This window comes from Myiozetetes cayanensis, unplaced genomic scaffold (genome assembly GCF_022539395.1).
Source record: "Myiozetetes cayanensis isolate MyiCay16 unplaced genomic scaffold, myiCay2020 scf3, whole genome shotgun sequence".
Classification (NCBI taxonomy): Eukaryota; Metazoa; Chordata; class Aves; order Passeriformes; family Tyrannidae; genus Myiozetetes; species Myiozetetes cayanensis.
In genome coordinates, this window is record NW_026087521.1 from 30,550,754 (window position 1) to 30,570,977 (window position 20,224).

Consider the following 20,224-nt stretch of genomic DNA (forward strand, 5'->3'; position numbering starts at 1 on the left):
TTTTGGGGAAAATATTTAAAACAATTAAAAAAAATGCTGAGATGGAACAAGTCCAAGGAGCAACTATCACTTTTATTATGCACAAGGGAGAAAAGATGTGAACTGTGTCACAGTCTTAGAAGAACCACAGCTTCATGTATAGCTTTAAAAATCAGGACACTTCATGTAATGTAACCATCAGTATCTTTAGAACCTCAAAGCTGGTATTTGTGACTTGCTTTGCTTTTCTTCCCAACAGTTCTTTTCTTGGAAAAATAGACTAGTAGGTCAGCATACTTCAAAATGTCTGATTGTTTACTCTCCATACCAAACTACTCAGTTTTCATGTTAAAATGGATCACTCCATAGTGATTTCATCTATCCTGTGATATCTGAATTCACTTCATAAAATATTTAAACATTCACAAAAATCTGCAAGCCCTGAAAAGCTATCCATGAGCTTGAGTGTGTTTGTTTTTAAGTTTTCAAAAAAATAATTTCAAAGTATTTTATTTGTTTTTTATGGCCTTCTAGAAAAAAAATCTTCCTTCAGCTTCACAGGCATAACCTAATTTCAATATTCCTGTAACTGCTACAGCACCACAAAACTGTGATCTCTAAACTCAAGGAGTAATTGTCCCTTACTTTAACTGCACCACTTCAAACAGCATTTGAGCGAAGTGAAGAAGGCAAAAGCAGTTACTATATTCCAGAAGGGAATTTTCAGTAACATAAAATAGCTTTGGCAGATATCCCCATCTCATCAATCTCCATGTTATGAGGTAAAAAGGTGCAAGTATGGAATTCAAGTTGCTACAGTAAATCCCTCCCCCTAATTTTTTTTTCTTCAAGGGGCCCATAATAAAGTCTGTTCTTCAACTACCATACTGAAAAGCTGATCCACAAAGAAACATGATCCTGCACTCTTACTGCTTTTTTTATTATATAACCTGTTAAACAACACAAACAATACCAGATTCTCATTACTAAATTCAGGCTTCAAGGTGAGATTTAAGTTGTAAAAGCAATGTCTGAATATTTCACTCTATCTCATAATACGAGTAAAATGCCCACAATTCCACCTCCAACTTCAGTGAAAAGGTAGACCACTACACCACATGTAGTGACAAGCACCTCTCCACATTCTGATGAAAGGAAGAAGACATAAGAAAATGCACTGTTTTCTAGAAGTAAAAGCCTCAAGATAACTTTTTTCCAGTCTACTTTTAAAAACCAAGTACATTTAAAGGTTTGGTAGTTATGCTTTAGGAAAGTACTATTTCTGACAAGAGGGGTTTTTTTGGTGGGGGGGGGCAGAATATCATTCAAGGATAGTAAAGATGCAGAGTCCATAGGGACAGATTACTGTCTTAACACCTTGTCAGCAGACTACCTAGTTATAAGTCTAAACAGCTCTCTTCTTTCTACCTGCACCATGGCTAGTTCTTAAGTTCCAATTCAAAATTGCCATAAAGTGTTGACAAGTTCCATGTCATTGTATTGACACAATGGCACTACTGGAAGAAATGGAAGTCAAACTAAAAAACACACAGACTTCTGCATTGAAAGAATTTGATTAATAAATACAGTTTTTCTGTACATCTCTGCTCAGATGCACTGATATATATCACCTTTGGGTTTTTTTTGGTTGTGTTTCTTTGAACACAATGTATGTTTAGCTCATTAATGTAATCTTTCTCTTTCCCACAGTGCTCTGTACTGCAGATCACTGTGGAGATTGTTGCTGTGTAAGCTCTTTCCTTCCTATATCCTTTAGGACAGAAGGAATCCAGATCAGAAAGAATACACTTTAAGAATTCCAGTTATCATACTGGAATAAGGTAACTCTCCTTATCCTCAGAAAAATAAACATGTGCAGTAGCAAACCCCGTATCGTCACTGATCCAGACCTTGTCTCGCACAAAGGCAATGACTACTCTAACACACAGAACATGGAAGTCTAAGAACAGATCATCTAATAACAGCTGCTAGAAACTTAATGCAAGGCAGTTCTTTGTGCCAACTGCTTAGTTTTATTTAGTCAACTACTGATACTGTAGAGGGCCTACCTGAATATGCTCCAATGCTTTGCACAATTTATGGCTATACATACTCCACTTTCAAATCCTCCAGATGAGGAAAAATGAGTGAATGAAACCAGGACCAGAGTATGAGAGAAATAAGCTCAGTAGGTGAGCATCACTGAAATCAATGTCTCTTATACATTGTAATAATGCAGACAACACACTGAATTTGTACTTTAACACTCTTGTCCCATGATGGTTCATAAGAAGAATTAATAGAGAAGCAAGGATAGAAATCTCCACCACATTTATTAGCACTCTGAAGAACAGAAGTCAAAAAGCTGACAGAAAAGTTTATTGTCTCTACTTTAAGATTGTTTTCTTTGAATAGAATACAAAATAAAAGTAGAGAGTTTTCATCTAATGCATACAGGCAAGATACTATTGCTGCTAAAGCAATTTTCAGAGATGAGCTGGTTTTAGCTACTTTGTGCATGTTTGCCATAGGTGCCTAATTAACTTCTCTTTGCATTAGCTTTACTTAAATTCTTTCAGAACCAATTATTATAATCTAGAACATATGTGCATACCCATTGAAATACAAGTTTATCAGGAAAAAAAAGATCAAAAATTTAGTTTTAACCCAACTAGTTTTAATCTACTAGTGATATTATAGACAAGAGAAACACATTAATGTAATTACTTCCCTTGGTGTAAAACAACTGTACCCATGGTTTTTGAAGACTCCAGATAGGGGATTTTTGTTATAGGTTTCCTCCTCCCCCTCTTTTTTCCCGCACACAGAAATAGCCAAAGTTTCCTCTCTGTTATGTGGGCAGAATAATTTTATCATGTACATGTTCTTTATACTGAAAGCAACCCTTCACTTACACTATCCCACTGAAGGGCGTGCCCAATAACCTCAGCTCCAGATTCAGTGCCTTTTACTTTTTATGATCTTCTAGCGTAGCCTCAAAAATACAAAGCCTCAAGCTTGAAAGTCTTCATTAGTAAATTACACCATGTCCATTTACAGAAGTGGTTGACATCTGGCCCAGGCTGAGGCACATTTATGCTAATATTCAGGTGCCTAACCGAAAATGGCCCCCAGCAGTCTGCCAACAGTGCTGCCCAGCAGTGCTTGGGAGAGCACTGGTTAGCATGGCCAAAGGCACACAAGATGACAGTCTAATAGCATAGTAGAGTTCAACAGTAGAGGCAATTGAATTTAATGCACAGCAATACTCTCAGTTGCCACAATTAACTAGAGTAAACATAGCCAAAGAGAGCAGAACAATTCAAGAGGCATTTTAAATAGTTAATCAGAAGACAAGTTTCTTAGTGGGCATTCTTAGTCTGCCCCTCACTTTTCTTTTAGCAGTTAGACACATTTCCTCAAAGGGAAAGAAAATACAGCACTGAACTGTATTGATACTTAATTCTGAAACTAAATGCTCAGATTTATCCATCAGTATCTAATACAGTAGACCTGTGTTCTGTGGCAAATTTTTTATCTCTTTTTAGCCCATCATGGAATAAGGGTCGTTTTTATATATTGCTTTTAAGTGCACGTGTATCTACATTCTCTCTCTCAGTTCCTAAAAAGCAAGATCTTCAAAGTGTTATGGCTGCTGCTTGCAGACTGAAGATATGCTGACACCTGACTGCAGCTGCAATGTGGAAGATCTCCTGTAGACTGAAGAGGGAGCAGAACTGTAAACAAACTCTTACCATCTGTCTAAACTACTCTGGTTTTGATTAGAATCTAAACAGTTATAGACAAAAGCCATAAACTCTCAGAAGAACGACGATTATGTACAATTTGAAACCCACAGTTCAAGAAGTACTTTTTCCTGTTATACCCCTGTTATATTTTGAAGTCCAGATGCAATATAGAAAAATAGAGGAAACACCTAACTTGAACACAGCCTTTAAGTGTATGGAGCACAACTGTGGATATACAAAAGAGCATGTTGATTGATGTGAACGTTAGCCTCTTTTTTTATTATTATTTCATTCAATAATCTTATTCTTTTGTTATTCTCCAGCACTTAGACAGGAAAACAGTGTTTCTAAAACCAATTTATTTATACCCAATAAAAATACTTAATCTTTAACAAGAATTTTAAACACTTTTAAACAGTAGATAATTTTTATAACTTTATTACTTAAATTTGTGACTTAAATTTGACTACTTGTCAATTATTTAGTTATGATCAACCAAGAACCACCAGAGAAGGCTAAACCTTATGCAACACTCCTCAAAAAAGAACACAAACATTTAGTTACTAAATATTAAGAGCAGACAAAAAGCACATGGTATCAGCATGTTTCAAACAGCCACATGCTTATGTTTCTATCATTTCCATCTATAAAACTTCATCTGTTTCTCACAGCTGAAGCTTCTGAACATCTGTCATCCAGTTTTCAACTTTTCTTTTGCCCCTTTACTTTTAATTAAAAGTACTAGATTAGGCAATGGAGTTCCATGAACTCAACAGGCCAAAATATAAAGTAATCTCAGAAGAAGAAGACTGGCAGGTTTTACCTATCAGACCTCACTAATGAAAAGCAGCAGGAGTCTTACATAGAAACACCCCCACACCATTTTTGTGGCATCACATCTACTTCACCTGTCAACTCTTAAGAGCAGTCACTTTTATTCTATTTGGATAGCACTTCTGGCCACAAAAAATAAACTGACAAGACAAGAAAAATATCATATCCTTAATCTGCCTCTTCAGAACTAGAAAACTTCTCTTCTTCATTGGGCTTAATGACAATGTGAACACACTCAAATCCAGCAGGAAGCTGTCCATGCACTGTACTGCTTCCATGTGCATGTCACTTTTTAGTGCCTCTCAGCTGTCATTATAGCAACATGCTAAGCAAGTCAGGGTAAAATTGTGGATGAGAAGTTCCTGTTCCCTTATAAATAAAATGACTGCAATGAATCAATTGCAAAATATGGCAACAGGAAACTTTGTTTATCATCTGGTTTGTGAATCTAAAGCAGTTTCATATAATAATCTTTTTTTACTACTCTGAAGTTCATATAAATTCCTCAGAAAGTGATTTATGTTACTGTCTGCCTTCAGTAACAAATAACACAAGAAATAAGGTTAAAAATATAGCAAGTAAAAAAAAACCCTACAATAAATAAGCGTATTGGATATATACATACATACAAGTGATACCGACCTTCTAAAGGATATACTGCAACCAAAATCATAATTTACTTCAAAGGAAAGACATTTCAAAGAAACCAAGCAGTGGTCTCTACTAAAATGAGCAACCAATTCAAGTGCACAGAAGCGAAACAAAAAGCAGCAACCTCCTGCCATAAAAAGCAGTACTAATTTGGCGTTTTATACTGACAATTGAAAAAATCACAGGAAAGTAAAGACATTAGACTTAATGCAATGACTGCATAAAATACCTGAGAGAAAAGGGACTAAACAGAACAAGATCATAAAGGATTTGTTCAACTAGTCATTTTTCTTTAAAGTTCCAGAGTTATTGACATAAAACAAACAACAGATAAAATTAAAATGAATTTTTTTATTATTCAGAATAGCACTAAGCCTTTGAGCTGAAAACTAAGGTTTTATCAGACTCATCCTGTAGACTAACAAGAGCACATATTGGTCCCAGCCCTAAGAGTTGACACTATGACAAACAGCATACGGGATAACACAAAGTAAGATTAAGCTACTGACACTGCAATATTACAGCATGTACATAATACTGTCTGATCTTCCAAAAGAGCCAACACCAGATTGTTTACTGATCCTTAATCTCTAGTAACCATTAGTAAGTCATTGTCTAATGAAAGAAAACACTTCATTGCACTAAGGAGAAAGTTATCTACAATCCACTTATAAGCTAGACACTGAAACACTTCCATAGAAAGTCAGAATCTGTAACTTTCTTAAAAATATCTGTATTAAATGCAATACATTTCACTGAAAAATAAACACACACCTTGGTGCTCAGTCTTACCTCAGCCCATTTAAGAATACAAGTCATGCAGAAGGTATGACTGCAGTTCTCAGGAAAACCAATCTCTTGCTCTAGAAGGCAGTTCAGACAGATGGGGCATGTGTTGCCATCGCACAATAAAGTAGAACAGGAACAGCCTTCTTCATTTTCTTCACCTGGTATTATTAATGCCAACACTGAGAATTTTTGACAGTTTTTGAAAAAAAGTCCTTCTAGATTTGAATAATAAAGCAGTAAAAAGATTCAGTATTCCTGCACTGGAAGGTAAAGTCTGTGTTTGTGTAAATATTGAAGTATATTATTCAGGTTTAAGCTGTGAAGGTTAAATTTTACATTTGCACTCTCAATTAGTATGCTGCTTGTTTTGAAAGAAGTATAAACATAATCACTGAAGTATAAACATAATCACTATCTCATAATATTCTTCATTGGCCTGTGGGGTCCCCATATCATTTCCTGTCTCTTCCCTTTTTTTTTACTTACTGAATTCTAGTAGCAAAACAAAAATGGTGGTAACAATTGTTATTCAGAGAAAACAATGTAGAGTAAAATCGCTTGAAGAAGAGTTCATGCATTTTTGCATTCTGAAAACACTTTCTAACTCTACCTTCCATGCCTTCATGCTTCTGATCCTCAGTATCTTGAATACATTGCTTTCTGTTCTTCATCTTCTTATAAAATATAGTCTGGAAAACACATAAACAGTTTACACAGTTACTTCAGATTGCAACTAGAAAATAAAAAATTTAATGAGTGCTCTCCATTTCATTATACCTTTGTAGAGCAGAAACACATAACATTAAAAGTTAGAGATCATTTACAATCTGTTTGCTATTTATGAGTACCATTACTGCTGTCTAGCAACTGATGCTTCCAACTTCAAAATTTGCTTTTGTTCACCAAATGCAAAGTTTTTGCGATGGTTTAAGACCACTACTAGTGCTTTTATTTTTAAAAATTAAATGTATTGCTAAGTTTTTATGCAAATCACCCCTTGAAACACCGCAGTAACTAAAATCTGCAAAATGCCCTTTGCAAATGTTTAAAGTAACAAAATTAAATACACAAGCACCAGAAGAGCCGATTGCTTTACAAATCTAGCATCACCCTAGTGATGGTAAGTGAGAAAAAGGAAAGCAGCTTATAATTGTATGACAAAAGCAAGAAGGAAACAATTTGAACTATTTGATCTCAGGAAAAAAAAAAAAAAAAAGCCAGGGAACTTTGTATCAAACAAGGGACAGGTCACAAGCACAGGTGCAACAGAGTATCATGAATGGGGAGGGTGCACCTTTCAGATAAAATGGATACATCTTACTGATACACATCAAAGTTGAAAGAATTTGACCTCACATAAGAAACAGCAAGTATATGTTCCTTGGAAGTTAACTTCCTACATACAGAATGAAACAGTTGAAAAAAAAGTATCTATATCAAGGACCGAATCTCCTGCATTTCCAACTCCTGCAGTCACAGCAGAGATGGCACACACACCTAAAGCTCCAACCCAGCAGCCCTAGAGGGACCTGCAGTTTTCTTCTGAACTATATAAAGCTTTAAAATTATTATTTATAGGGACAAATGAAAACTTCACAAGTGATTGAAGAAATCAGAAATTACCAAGATCTGCTATTAAGCACTCAAACCTGAAGCAAACCGAATGAGGTTTATTCTCACTCTTCAATGCCATCACACTCCTCAACCAAACTTCCTCCCATTTCACTTACAAACTACACTACTTTCCCTCTACCACCAGGATATCCAGAAGAGCAAGAGACAGAATTTGCCTCCCCAAACTTTCCTTCTAATCAAGTATTTATTGCTTGATCTTGGCAGCAGGAAGTATTTTAATGATTATTTCTTTATACTGAGAAAAGCAATGCTTTAAACACCAACAGGTCACTAAAGAAACAGTCAAAACTGTAAAACTAATTAGAAATCTGTAATTAGAATTCTAAATGGCCTCAATGTTCCCATTAGAAATTACTTTTTAATCCCTCCTAAGGGAGCATGTGAATCAAGCTACCTGAGGGTAGGCAAAAGTGAAGGGACAAAGAAACAGAAGCTTAGCTATAAGGGATTTTCCCCCTACACTGTTCCCCCATTTTGAAGCAAAAAACAGCTTCAAGAGATATTATTAGGCTACATGGCATCAACTGTAGATTGGTTACTAGCACTAATACTAATACAAACTGAGTTGCAGCAAATGCTGCAAGCTGTGTGCAAGTTCTGTTAGCAGAACCATGACTGCCCAGATCACCACCTCCACAAGTGAAACAAGATGAAACCCAACAAAAGCCCAAATGCTACTTCAAAATTTAATGCCTTCAACAAGCAAAATCTGCATCAAATTCAGACTAGTAAGACCACCAAAACCATACTTGAACTTAAGAGATCAAGGTGAGGTCTGTTGCTTTCACTGTGATTTGCATGAGAAGTTAAGTGGCTTTGGTCCCAGCCAGTGTAAATCACGGGGTGGTGTGTGGTAGACATGCTTTTATACCTAAAACATAAGAGCATCCCTTCTGCTTTACATTTTAACAAAACCTCAGCAATGCTTTACAGAAGTACAAAATTCCACAAGCTGTACTCAAACCTCTCTCAACCCTGGGAAGTCCCAGGGCACCTCGTAGCTGAGGCAGTTTAAAGACAAGATCAAGAATTCTGTGCTCTGCATACATCCACAGAAAATTATTTATATAGATACAATTTAGATACCGAAATAAGCAGTAGCTATTGAGTTCATGCTTATTATAACAGAGGTCTTGAATTCACTATAGCAGATTACAGAAACAGAACACACAGAAGCTCTTCAGATTCGTTTTTCCCCAGAAAAAGTAACCTTTTACTCCACTGTACTCTTTCTAGACACATAGACATACCAGAAATTCTGGTACACTTCCAATAACTAGAAAAACAGAGATTCTAAAATTTTGACAGAATATCAGTAAATCCAAGACATGCAGCAACTGAAAACACTTTTGTGGTGTTACACCATTCTTCTCACAAACCTATTACTTAAACAGATTCTGAGTGCTGCTAATGCATTTCACAGATCACTTTGCACAGCACAACTTCATCAGTTCAACACCGCATTTTACTTAACACAGAAGAGGAATTTAACAGTACTGAAATATTTATAAATAAAGTAAAAGGTATCATCAACATTTATCCACTATTTAACAAATTTACTTTGGAAAGATTATTTTCTGCACTACTTTAAAAGGGGTATCACAGTCATCAGAACAGCAGAAGAGCTAACACTGGACTGCCATTAAATTCATAAAATTAAAAACAGAGTTAGGAAAAGAGAATCTGGTGGTTTAAGAAGAGCAGACAGCACAGAAAACAAAACGTTTATTTGTCCCAAAATGTGACATATTCCTTTAGATTATTTTAAACGTCAAAGCATTTTGGAAGTATTGGTCAGACTTGGTCATTCCAGCTGTCTGCCATGCATATAAGTCTTGGCTGAGAGAAAGACAATGAAAAAAAGATTTATTTTTTTTTTTAATTTATTTTCCCAGTTACCAAATTGTATAGGCTCATGTGAAGATTGTATGTCCACATCCATGGTTAATCATGTCCGACCAGGCTAATATGTATTTGAAAAATGCTAATATCCACAAAGAACTTAGGCCAGATTCCATTGACTCATGACCAACACATTTTAGTTGTGATACATAGTTGATGTGAAATATTAGAAAATACACCAAGACATACACATACAAGGCACTTGACAGCAACAAGTGCTATACTGTGTTAAGGCTGACCAAAGTGGGGGGGGGGGGAATCAACCCCCTCCCAATTCTAGAGATTAAATACTTTCTAAAAATGCCTAAAGACAGAATAGCACTACAGTCAAGACGGTACTTTTCTAGTGCTTGAAAGTTCTCAAGAGAAATACCTTATTTCATTTCATATTTGGGATAAAGACAAGGGTATTCTAGTACATTGAATAGAGAACAGTAAACAAGGACATTAGCACAGATATACAACAACGCCCCATCTCCCTGTTTTTTAAAGGAGTTACACATTTAAGTTTCTAGGCTATCTTCAATGGAAATTCCTGTTCTTGTTTTCATGGAATACATCTGCCAACAAAAGTGCTAAGCAGAGTTAACTGTAGATTGCAGTAATAGATTTGTCCCTGTCCATCTGAGGAACACGGCTTCATTAAGTACTCAAAGAACTCCATAAAGAGACTAAGTGCCATTTACACACACTAAACAATTTCCTATATCACAAAAGTATAAGTGTGATTTACCTTTTATATTAACATAAAGTACTTCATACAATTCACAACCTAAAAATACAGATGTATTTCAACACTAATTCACTGTGCATGCAGAAAGAAAAGACTTGGTCTGTTCAAAGTCATGCCTCTAAATTTCTTAATGAATCTATTACATTAAAATCTTAAAATTAAATAGACACAGAAAAATAATTGGTTAAAAAAATTATAGTAGCCTAATTAAAGTGACATGAAACTAGAATATGCCTCCATTTTGCCTGACTGTAAAACCAAGTCCTTACAAGCGTTCTTTACACCTTGTAAATAAAATGCAACTAAATACACTCTTCCTCCAACATAGTAACAGTCTAGAGACCCATCTACACAGAAGTACTCCAGTTCAACTGAAAAACGGGTTAGAAATCCAGGACACATGTAACAAGTGAGCAAGTGCAAACTGATGCCCAAGACGGGCTTACTCCTTCCTGCAGCAGACTTAACTCAGGAAATATTTGTAATCAAACTTTCAGCTTCTTAGATGCATGTTGCACCAATACTCATAGTAGTAAGCTTATTTTGACTGTTCTCTTTAAATATTTTATTTTAAAAAGGATTTGGGGGACTCTTAGTTCTGTTTTGATTTTTTAATTACTCAAGAAACAATCAGTTTCAAATAGGAAAAAACAGTCAGACCTACATTCAGTATACAGAGTATATTTGCTTAATAAAACAACATTAGTGTTCTTTATTCCCGTCTAAATTTTAGGCAGCAACAGGTAGGACTCTGTTTTACCCTATGCATTTTGATGGTCTTTAAGAGACCTGGGAAGGAGGTTTAAGCTGCTTCCTTCAGCAAGTATGTTTTTAAGGAAAACAAATCTTAATAACTAGTCACATTTACAAAAACGTATTTTCTGTTGTTTTAGTAATAAATGACAGAACACAGAGAGTCCTCTGGAGTTCCTTCAAATGGGCTCACCATAACCTCTGGACCATTACTGGGCAAGTGTCCAGCTGCTGATGAAAATTTTGAAAAATTTTGCCAGAAGTCCTGTGCCACCTTGGAGATGGGCTGAGGAAACTCTTAGCATTTTCAATGGCATTTGCACATTTGAAAAGCTTTTGACCTACATTGTGTCTACACAACACAGGCACCAGGAAAAAGAGAAGGATAAAGATGCTACTGGTTATTTGCAAAAGTACATCAAGAATCTTCACAGTTTATTTTTTTTTTTTATTTGGAAAAACTTTTGATTTGTCAGAAGAGCCTGGAAGGTAGAGTTGCTTCAAGTGACAATTGAGTAATGTTGCTTGCCTGACAATAAATGAAGGCTAAACTGAGGATCTGGAAGCACTTATCCTGGATTATCTCCTTTGTGTAGTAAAATCTCATGGCCCAGAACACATAGTGAGAACAGAACCAACAGGTACACGCAAAAGGGACTTTTAAAGAGGTTCTTTACTCTTTATATGCTCAAGCTGCACTTCCTCTGCATTCCCAAATCAAATGCCACAGAACAAAGATGAGGAGAAAGAAAAGACCAGTGCTATGCTTTGGGGAACAAAAACATAAAACCTTTTCTATAGGTGGTTTAAGCCTATTCATGTAGAACCAGTGTCTTGGAAAGAATCAGTGCTATTTAGGCAAGGACACACAGCTGATTTAAAGACTTCTTCCAGGCCCTCGAAGGAATTACCCAAGAGAGCTGAGCTAACCTAATCTAACACCTTGCAGCCACCAAAAGAAGCAGCTCTGTTTCCCACCACTAGTGAGGGTGATCAGACTCAGCTAAAAGCCACAGGTGTCCAAAGACATTGCAAGTGACAGAATGGGGAAGGGAAGACATAAAATGGGATTGCCCCTTTTGGCAGTGCTAGAACAGCTAAGACTTTGTTGTCAAACTTTCCCTTCAAGGACACAGCTGTACAGGGATTAGCTGCCAGGTCTATGAAAACACAAGGTAAAATCACAGGAGAAAACTATCAAAGCCAAGTGGTTAGAACTATACCACCCTAAACAGTTCACTTGCATCTGCTGCTCTTCCCCTTCCCTACACACAAGAAGGTAAAAAAAAAACACACCCAAAGCAACACCATGGATTTCCATCTCAGGATTTCTTTTTCCACAGCAAGACACTGACATGCACACTTCAACTGCAGATGCTGTGGCTACAGCTATGTCCCTGCTGGAATCAATGCTTTCATTTTTGTGGCCACCTCAACAATAACAAAGGGAACAGCAGCTGCAGACACTCAACACTCATGTCCAGTCAGTACTCACAGAAGCGCACAGGACAACACCAAACTGCCTCCTAAAGGAGGAAGACAGGCACAAATGTGCTTGAGAACTGGTGCAGTGGCTCAGATGCAGCAACTATCATCTAGTAACTTGTCTGACCATCCAAAGAGATGAGAATTTCAAGGAAGACTTAGAACCGTATAGTGGACACACACACAGAGTAATCTTTCTGTATAAAGCTTATAAACATGAACTGCCTCAAAACCTGCTGTACAGACCTTTTCACATTAAGTCAAGGGAGTAGGCAGTGTTCCTCACTGAAGTCTAGCAAAAGAGCACCTGCAAGACACAGGCAAAACATCAGGGTAGTAAGAAGGTGACATTTAATAAGACCTTAGACCTTAGAATATTTGAGAATATTCTATAAACATGGTGGGGGTAGGGGGGGAGAGGAGGGTAGATGGAACACACCACGTCTTTTACAGAATGCTGTGTGTTGGAAGTGCTGCTACAAATCAGATTGAACTCTAGAGTCTAGCATGTAAAACACTTCTGTTTACTGGACAATAAGAAAAGGTAACCAAACAATGTCAGCAATACCACGTCATTTATCAGTGCCTTGACAACTTATGCTGATCCCCAAGTTTCTTTAGTATTCTACAATTACTAACAATAACTGAAGAATACTTTACCCATCATCCACATAACTGCTGGGACAATCCATATAAAGACTGATGTTTCCATCAAGCCACAAATGGTATGAATGTTGGACCAAAACAGCTTAAGCATCGAAGGGATATTAATTCTCTCTGTCAAAAACATACTGAAGAGAAGGTTTCCCTGTATTCATCAGTTCTCACCATTCTAGCACACAAGACAAAGCCCCATTTTCTGAAGAAGCTCATGAAGAAGTGAAGGAAAGCTGATTACAAGCTTGCACAGCAGTTAGCAGCTTTTAGGCACGACAAATCTGAATATGGCACTGAACTAGTTACTTTACTGAGTAAATAACTACAGGAGGCAAATTTTATTTCTCCTCTTTCTGTACTGTCTACCACAAAACACTTTGTTCTGCTAGGATAGGCAGCAAAAGTTTAGGATATTCTCCGAACTCATTTTAAGGGTGATGAGAAACTGTACATCAGCATATTTCTCCACAAGTCAATCTAAATCAATTACCCCTACAGGATTTTCAGTATCTGCCATCAGTTGTGAGGTTAACTCCTCAAACCATGTGACATTAACTGCCACAGTATAGTGAAATGACAGGTCTATACTACCAGTGTGTTTAGGGTGATCACTGACAACCAAGATGGCCTTGTGTTAGAGAAAATTCAGTTTGCAGACCAAGAGCTAGATAAAGCTAAACTTGATAGTCAGCAAGGAGAAGTAGAAAAAAAGGCACTTTGGGGAGTTAATTGTCACAGTGTAGTTTCATTGATTCAAAGTATATATTTACAGCTGATCAATCTAACCTGTAATATAAAGTTATGCTTGCATCCCACCTAGTGACATTTCTCAGCTTTGTGAGAAAACCCCTTCCCACTGTGCTAGAGGACAAATTAGGTTTCTCAAGACTTTGTCAGCTCTTGACAATGCAAAAGCAGTGAGGACAAAGCCCTGTAGATTCCCTACATGTGGAACTAAGGCAGTTTTGCAGGGTGGCTCCTCAGTAAGGCTGCTGCTGATAACACTGCTTTCCAAAGATGTTCTGAATTATACAAGACAGTCCCAGACCTAATCTTTACAAAAGTGCACAGCAGGGTTCACAACAGCCATAAAAAGGAAACATTTATTGGAGCCATAGTTAATTCCCCAGTGAAAAACAGCTTCATATACAGAAGGCGGGAGGAATAAAACCTTCTGAAGACTGATAAAAGATGAAAAAAATGTAAATTCACAGAAATTAAAAGCCCACCTTATTTTGCTTTCCAAAACACTATTTTCAATAGAAAGCAATATGCACTGTGCTGCTGTTTCTCCTGTGCGTGTGTATGATATGACTTCCAACAGAAGAACCACTACACCACAACCACCCCGTGGAGAAAACATATGTATGTGCCACTGGCTAAGTCACATAATTTTGTATACTGATAATAAAACACTGAAATACTGTTGTAATTACCACAATACAAAGAAATATGAAAAAGTGTATATAATATTCTCTCACAAAGCATACATTTTAGCACTTAGGTGTTTCTTCTAAGTAGTCTGTGACTGAACTGGGTGAAATTGAGACTTACAAACAACAGGAACTCATTAGGGATTAGATACTATTGTCACTGTGCACATTGTTGAAGCAACTAAGTCACATCAGCATAAACTCATGACCTTGCCTTCCGCTGCCGAGGGTCCTTAGTCACATGCATACTTTTGCAGCTGGAAGGGATAGCATTACATACCAAAGTCAGCAAAAACGGCTCAGCCATTTCCAAGAACTGTTTAAAAAAAAAAAAAGGTATTTTTTTCATAGTCACTTGGAAGCACTAGTATTTTCATGTTTTCCACCAAAGAGCAGATATTTGACAGTGGGTCACTGGATCAAGAAATGCTTTACACACAAATAACCCTTCCAATTACAGCTATGACACAGATCTGGGGGGTAAAAAAACTTTGCATTTACTCAATAAATCTTTGCTAGTCACTGCGTTTAATTTTTCCCCCATAAACTTGATCTGTGTTTAGCACACACGAATAACTAAGTTCCTATCCCACTGCTACACCACACATGCAACATTCCCACAAGATGAATGAGCATACTTCAGCCAGTGCTATGGCAACACAGCAGGATTTGTTACAGTCATCTCTCTGATGCTAAAGAAACTGGAAAGACCATCTTTCTTTTTCTTAATACCATCCTAATCATACCCAAATAGCTGGACTTAAACACCAGGGATGCAGAAGTGGAACCAAAAGACCTTGCAAAGACAGAAGTGGAAAAGCTAAGACCTTTCAACAGTGGAAGAAAAATGATGGGCAAAACCGATGAAGTAAGACTGAACTCAACTGAAAAGCTCAGGGCAGCAGCAAGAAGCACATTTAAGATGCAAAAAGTAACAGGGCAACAGAAACAGAGTGGTAGGTGGTAAGAAAAGCATATCGAGCCAAAGACGAAAGGGATGAATCCAGCAAAGGAAGAAACAGCATGCGGTTGTCCAACTACAGACACCACTAATTTTTCATTCACCTACAACCTGCCCAGTAGTCTTATTTTTTAGTTTCTGCATGTTCAACTCCTCCAAACTGAAGGATACTCCTCTAACAAAATATTTGTAATGTATAGGCTCCCGTATAATTTTGTGGATTAACTTAAATGGAAAAAAATGCACTACAGAAGATTGGTTAGAACCTACACATAGGCTTGATAAAAATACCCTGAACTTGAGTCCTCTATTAAAAGCATATTGATCTTTCATTTTAAGCATCAAATCAAGACTTCAGTGAGATGACATATTCAGTATTTAAAAAATTTTATTCCTACACAAAGAAATTTCAGATTATACGTAAAATATACAGACATTGAGTCAAAACCAAACAAAATAAAGAAAATAATATGGCCATTTAAAAGTACATTTCGCCTCTGATGCATACTCTTAAAAAAAAAAAAAGGCACTAGATGAAAGCTATGATGTCAAAAACATAGCCCTCAAGTTTCTTCTGGCTTTGAGTAACAGTATTTTATAAGCTCAGATCAAAGACTTACACTAACTTCTTACAAAACCTGGACAAAAAGAAATGCTGTATTTGTTGGGAAACAGAGTTTGCAAAGGATTTAGGACAACTAAAATAATTTTAAGCATTAATTGTATTTTGCACAAAATCTCCAACAATACCTGTAAAATAACAATGCATCAGATGTCACTTCAGAAGTAGTAGATAGATGGGGAGTAAGCAGTTTCAATTACTGTTGATCTTGCTTTCACAGCCCTTAATCTGCAATAACTTTCAAGACAACTAAAATAAAGCTGGAAAAACATGGCCAGGAATGGAAAAGAAGTATGTGAGAAGATCTCCTTACCACCAGTAGCAATGCAAAAAAGGTAGGACAAACTACTAACCACACAAGATGGTAAAGTCAGATCTGAGCTTGGAAATACAACCTGAACTTCATCACCTTACCTTCCTTTCCTTTCAACTTGTAAAGAGAGTCTAACAGAAAATCATGCTAATTACCATTTTGGCTTCACCATATGTACCATATCAAGAAATTATCTACAACAAAACAGTACTTTACTGCAAATTCTTAAGTAACCAACCTAAGTTTGTTTATAATTTATTATTCTATGTCATTGCAAAGCTTCAGAAAGAACTTAAGCCTCCCACATCAACAGTACTAGAAGCTCCCTACAATGATGACTTGTCATTCAAGTTGTCATTCAAAGTTTCTTGCCAGAATAACAAAATAACCACTGGTACCCGCTAGCTTATCAAAGAGTTGCATAAGATACCTTTCTTTCTTGGGGTGATGAAATAGCATCTTAAAAATCACAATTGCATAGGTTTAAAGAGAAGAATATACCTTACTTTCACTGTTATGGGTATTTTTATTTGGTAACATCTCTAAACCAAAACTCCAAAGAGTTCAAGGTAATCCTAATAGATTTCATTTTCTCCAACTGTTTCACAGGATTTCCAATTACTTTTAGTTACACCCATCCACATCCACAGTAGTCACTAACTCTTACACAACGGTTAACAAACTAAGAATGTTTAACAAAAAGTTGTTAAACTGCATTTAAGAAGTGCTTATTCAGCAGCTCTATAGAAAGCAGAGAAAACTGTCCCTCCTACGTCCAGACCTCCTGAAGCTATTTGCTCTAGATAGTGAGCAGGCCAATTATGACCATGCATCTACCTTCAGATTCTACCTTTAAATTCAAATTTTGAGTACAGCCCAGTTTCATGTGTCTCCAGCTCTCCTGTAGCACACCAAGAAAGGCAGAAATCTTCAATGCTGCAGTTTTGGCCTCTGTTGCTATCTAAAGGTATGGACATCTACAAAGACTTCTGTCATGACACTGATCCCATGGAATCTCACATTCCTTATTACTGCTGGCACTCTAACAAAAGCCAGGTAGTAAGTAGAGAGACAACAAGTGTTAACTCACTTGAAGTTTCCAAGCAATTTCCTACTAGCTTGGAAAAGTTCCAAACACCACTAAATGCATCACTCGGGTTTACTCACAGATAGTACCTGTGAAGGCAGATCACAGCTAAGCAGTACTTACTGACCTAACAACAGAGGAACAAAGATTGCATTTTAACAGGAGCTCAGCAATCCTTAAAAATTGCATTAGGACAGACATTATTACTGGTGTCTACTGGAAAAACCAATCAGATACTGCAATTTCACCACATTATTAGGCTTTAAAAAATAACTTCTGGAAGATGTATTTCTACTTCTTCCCAATTATACGTATTCATTTATATACATACATAAATTTATACACACAGAAAATCTGAAATAATCTCAGAAAGTTCAGAAGAAATACCAGAGACCACAAACTATAAAATTAGAATGTTATTTTTTTCATTTTTGCTGTAACAGAGTATTTTTGAGTTAAAATTAAAATTCTGTGTTTCTCATGGAAGAAAAAAGTGTAATACTATTGTTTCATCAAAATAAATTTGTGAGACAGCATAACTCACTAATAAAAAATGAACATGAGAAAATATTCATCTAAGCACAACACATGGAAATATATATATATATATATGCCTACAGGGCATTTATATATATTGTGTGTACATACTTGTTTCCTGAATAAATTAAATGCAGTATTTTGATCATCCTTTGTCAAATCAGTTAACAATTTCCTAATTTCTTACCTAAGGAAATGACAACTTCCAGATTTAGTTAAACTGAATTTGTTTCTCCAACTAAAAGCCTTCAGGAAAGATGAAGGAAAGTTGAATCTTTCAGGAAGAGGCAACTTCCTTTTTTTTTTTTTTTTTTGGTAAAAGCTCCCAACAGAGAAAAACTTCTTATTGCATCTGGTGTGTCACTTAAGTACAGATTATGCACATTCAACCTTTGAGAGCCCTTCCAAGATAGTCACCATCCTTTGGTGCTCCACCAGACCCAGATGTAGAAGTGATGAACAGCAGAGCTGCGGCTTTAGGGAACAGAAAGGCAGATGTACATTTACCCTAACCCTAAACTTCCACCTTGCTGCACCTACAGCCCTCCCTTTGTTATTTCACGACTGCAGCTAACTTCCTACACAAGAGAATCATCCTTTTCAACTAGCTCAGGGTATCAAAATCAGGCAATTCTCAAAACCAAAACTAAGATGTTTACAGCTTTCGGCTTGTGACCCTATCCTCAACCGCTGGGTGAAAAGACATCAAACAAGTGGGGCAGATATGATGTCACTGCACTCATATCCTCTCTGCTCACTGCCCTTCAAGGCAAGGTGGATTAGTACGTAGAGATGAAACAAAATGTGTCTACACTGCTGAAAAGCCATGAACTAGCCCTTGTTTTGAAGTGCTCCAAAGCATATGCACATTACAGATTTCTGGCATTGATGACTACAGAAGATGCTTAACATTGCATCTCTTACATATGAAAAAAAATAGGGAAAAAGGTTGGGAAATGCTGAGATTTATAAAATTCAGTCAGCCTTAAAGGGTTTAGCAGATCAACTGTAACTATTTCAGAATTCATTCGGACAAACTGATAACAATGCTTGACAACACTGAATAATAAGTTTAGCCATCATCAGAAACTGCTCAGCATGTTTTTGTAACTATTAACTGGAAGGACATTTTTTCTCCCTCACCTTAGACCGCTAGCAAAAAAAACCTCTGAACACCGAACAGTGGACTGACAGAAGGCCAGGCTTCAAGAATTTTGGTGTAGGAATGGCAAGTCAGCCCATCAAACTTTTATCAGCAGTGCTTTTTTTCACCCCCATTAATACCATATATGTTTAAATACATCATTAATTGAAAGAAAAATCACCCTTTAATTACCATATAAAGCAAACTTAATATAAAGCTTTTGCACAGGTTTTTTTAGTACTCAAGACAGTGGAAAATTGAGAAGATTCTGCAAAGAATCCCTGTAACAGGAGATAAAACAAAAAACCAACAGATATTTGTAACCTGAGGAGAACCATCACATATGAGGAGCAGAACAATCTACAAGTTTTATAAAACCAGGGGCTAGAAGTCATGCAACAACTGTACCAAACTACAGACAGTTGAGAGCACAAAAACACTTTATCATCTGGATGTTTCAAAAGCTATAGCTGACTAACCAGAGAACATGATCTGCCTGTTGGGTCAAACTCAACAACCTTAACATGCTGTGTTGGAGAACCATAAATTCATGGTGAAAACACTCACAGCATACCTGGAAAAGTGTTCCCAATCGTAAAGATACTCTGAATACAAGGTAAACTAGTGAACCCGGGTGTATTGCTATTAAAGCTCTGAAAAACATTCTCTTTCATGACCATTTGGAAGAGAGAGATTTTCTCTCACTGCCGCTCACCCAGGTCACAAAGCTGTTGTTCATTCTGCTCATTCACAACCAGACTTAAAGGTAAGTGAAACACTAAAGAAAATGGATATATCTCTTATTTGTGTCATTTGTCACCTTGGAAGCTGACACATCAGAAAATGTAAAACTACTCAACGGAAAGCTTCAAAAGATTTAATATTATGACTAAAAGTCTAAATAGCCTTTCCCCCACCTCCCATATTTCTGATCTTATCTAAGGAAACCAGAAAAACAAA

At 36.7% G+C, this 20,224-nt stretch overlaps 1 protein-coding gene across 1 annotated transcript in view; it reads right to left on the bottom strand.

Annotated features, from left to right (window-relative positions):
• SCAF11 (SR-related CTD associated factor 11) overlaps positions 1-20,224 on the bottom strand; it is a 45,943-nt gene that overhangs the window by 23,984 nt on the left and 1,735 nt on the right. Inside the window, 2 exon segments of the mRNA XM_050324893.1 lie at positions 6,006-6,160; positions 6,613-6,691. Of these exon segments, the coding sequence (XP_050180850.1) occupies positions 6,006-6,160; positions 6,613-6,673 (216 nt within the window). The 5' untranslated portion in view covers positions 6,674-6,691.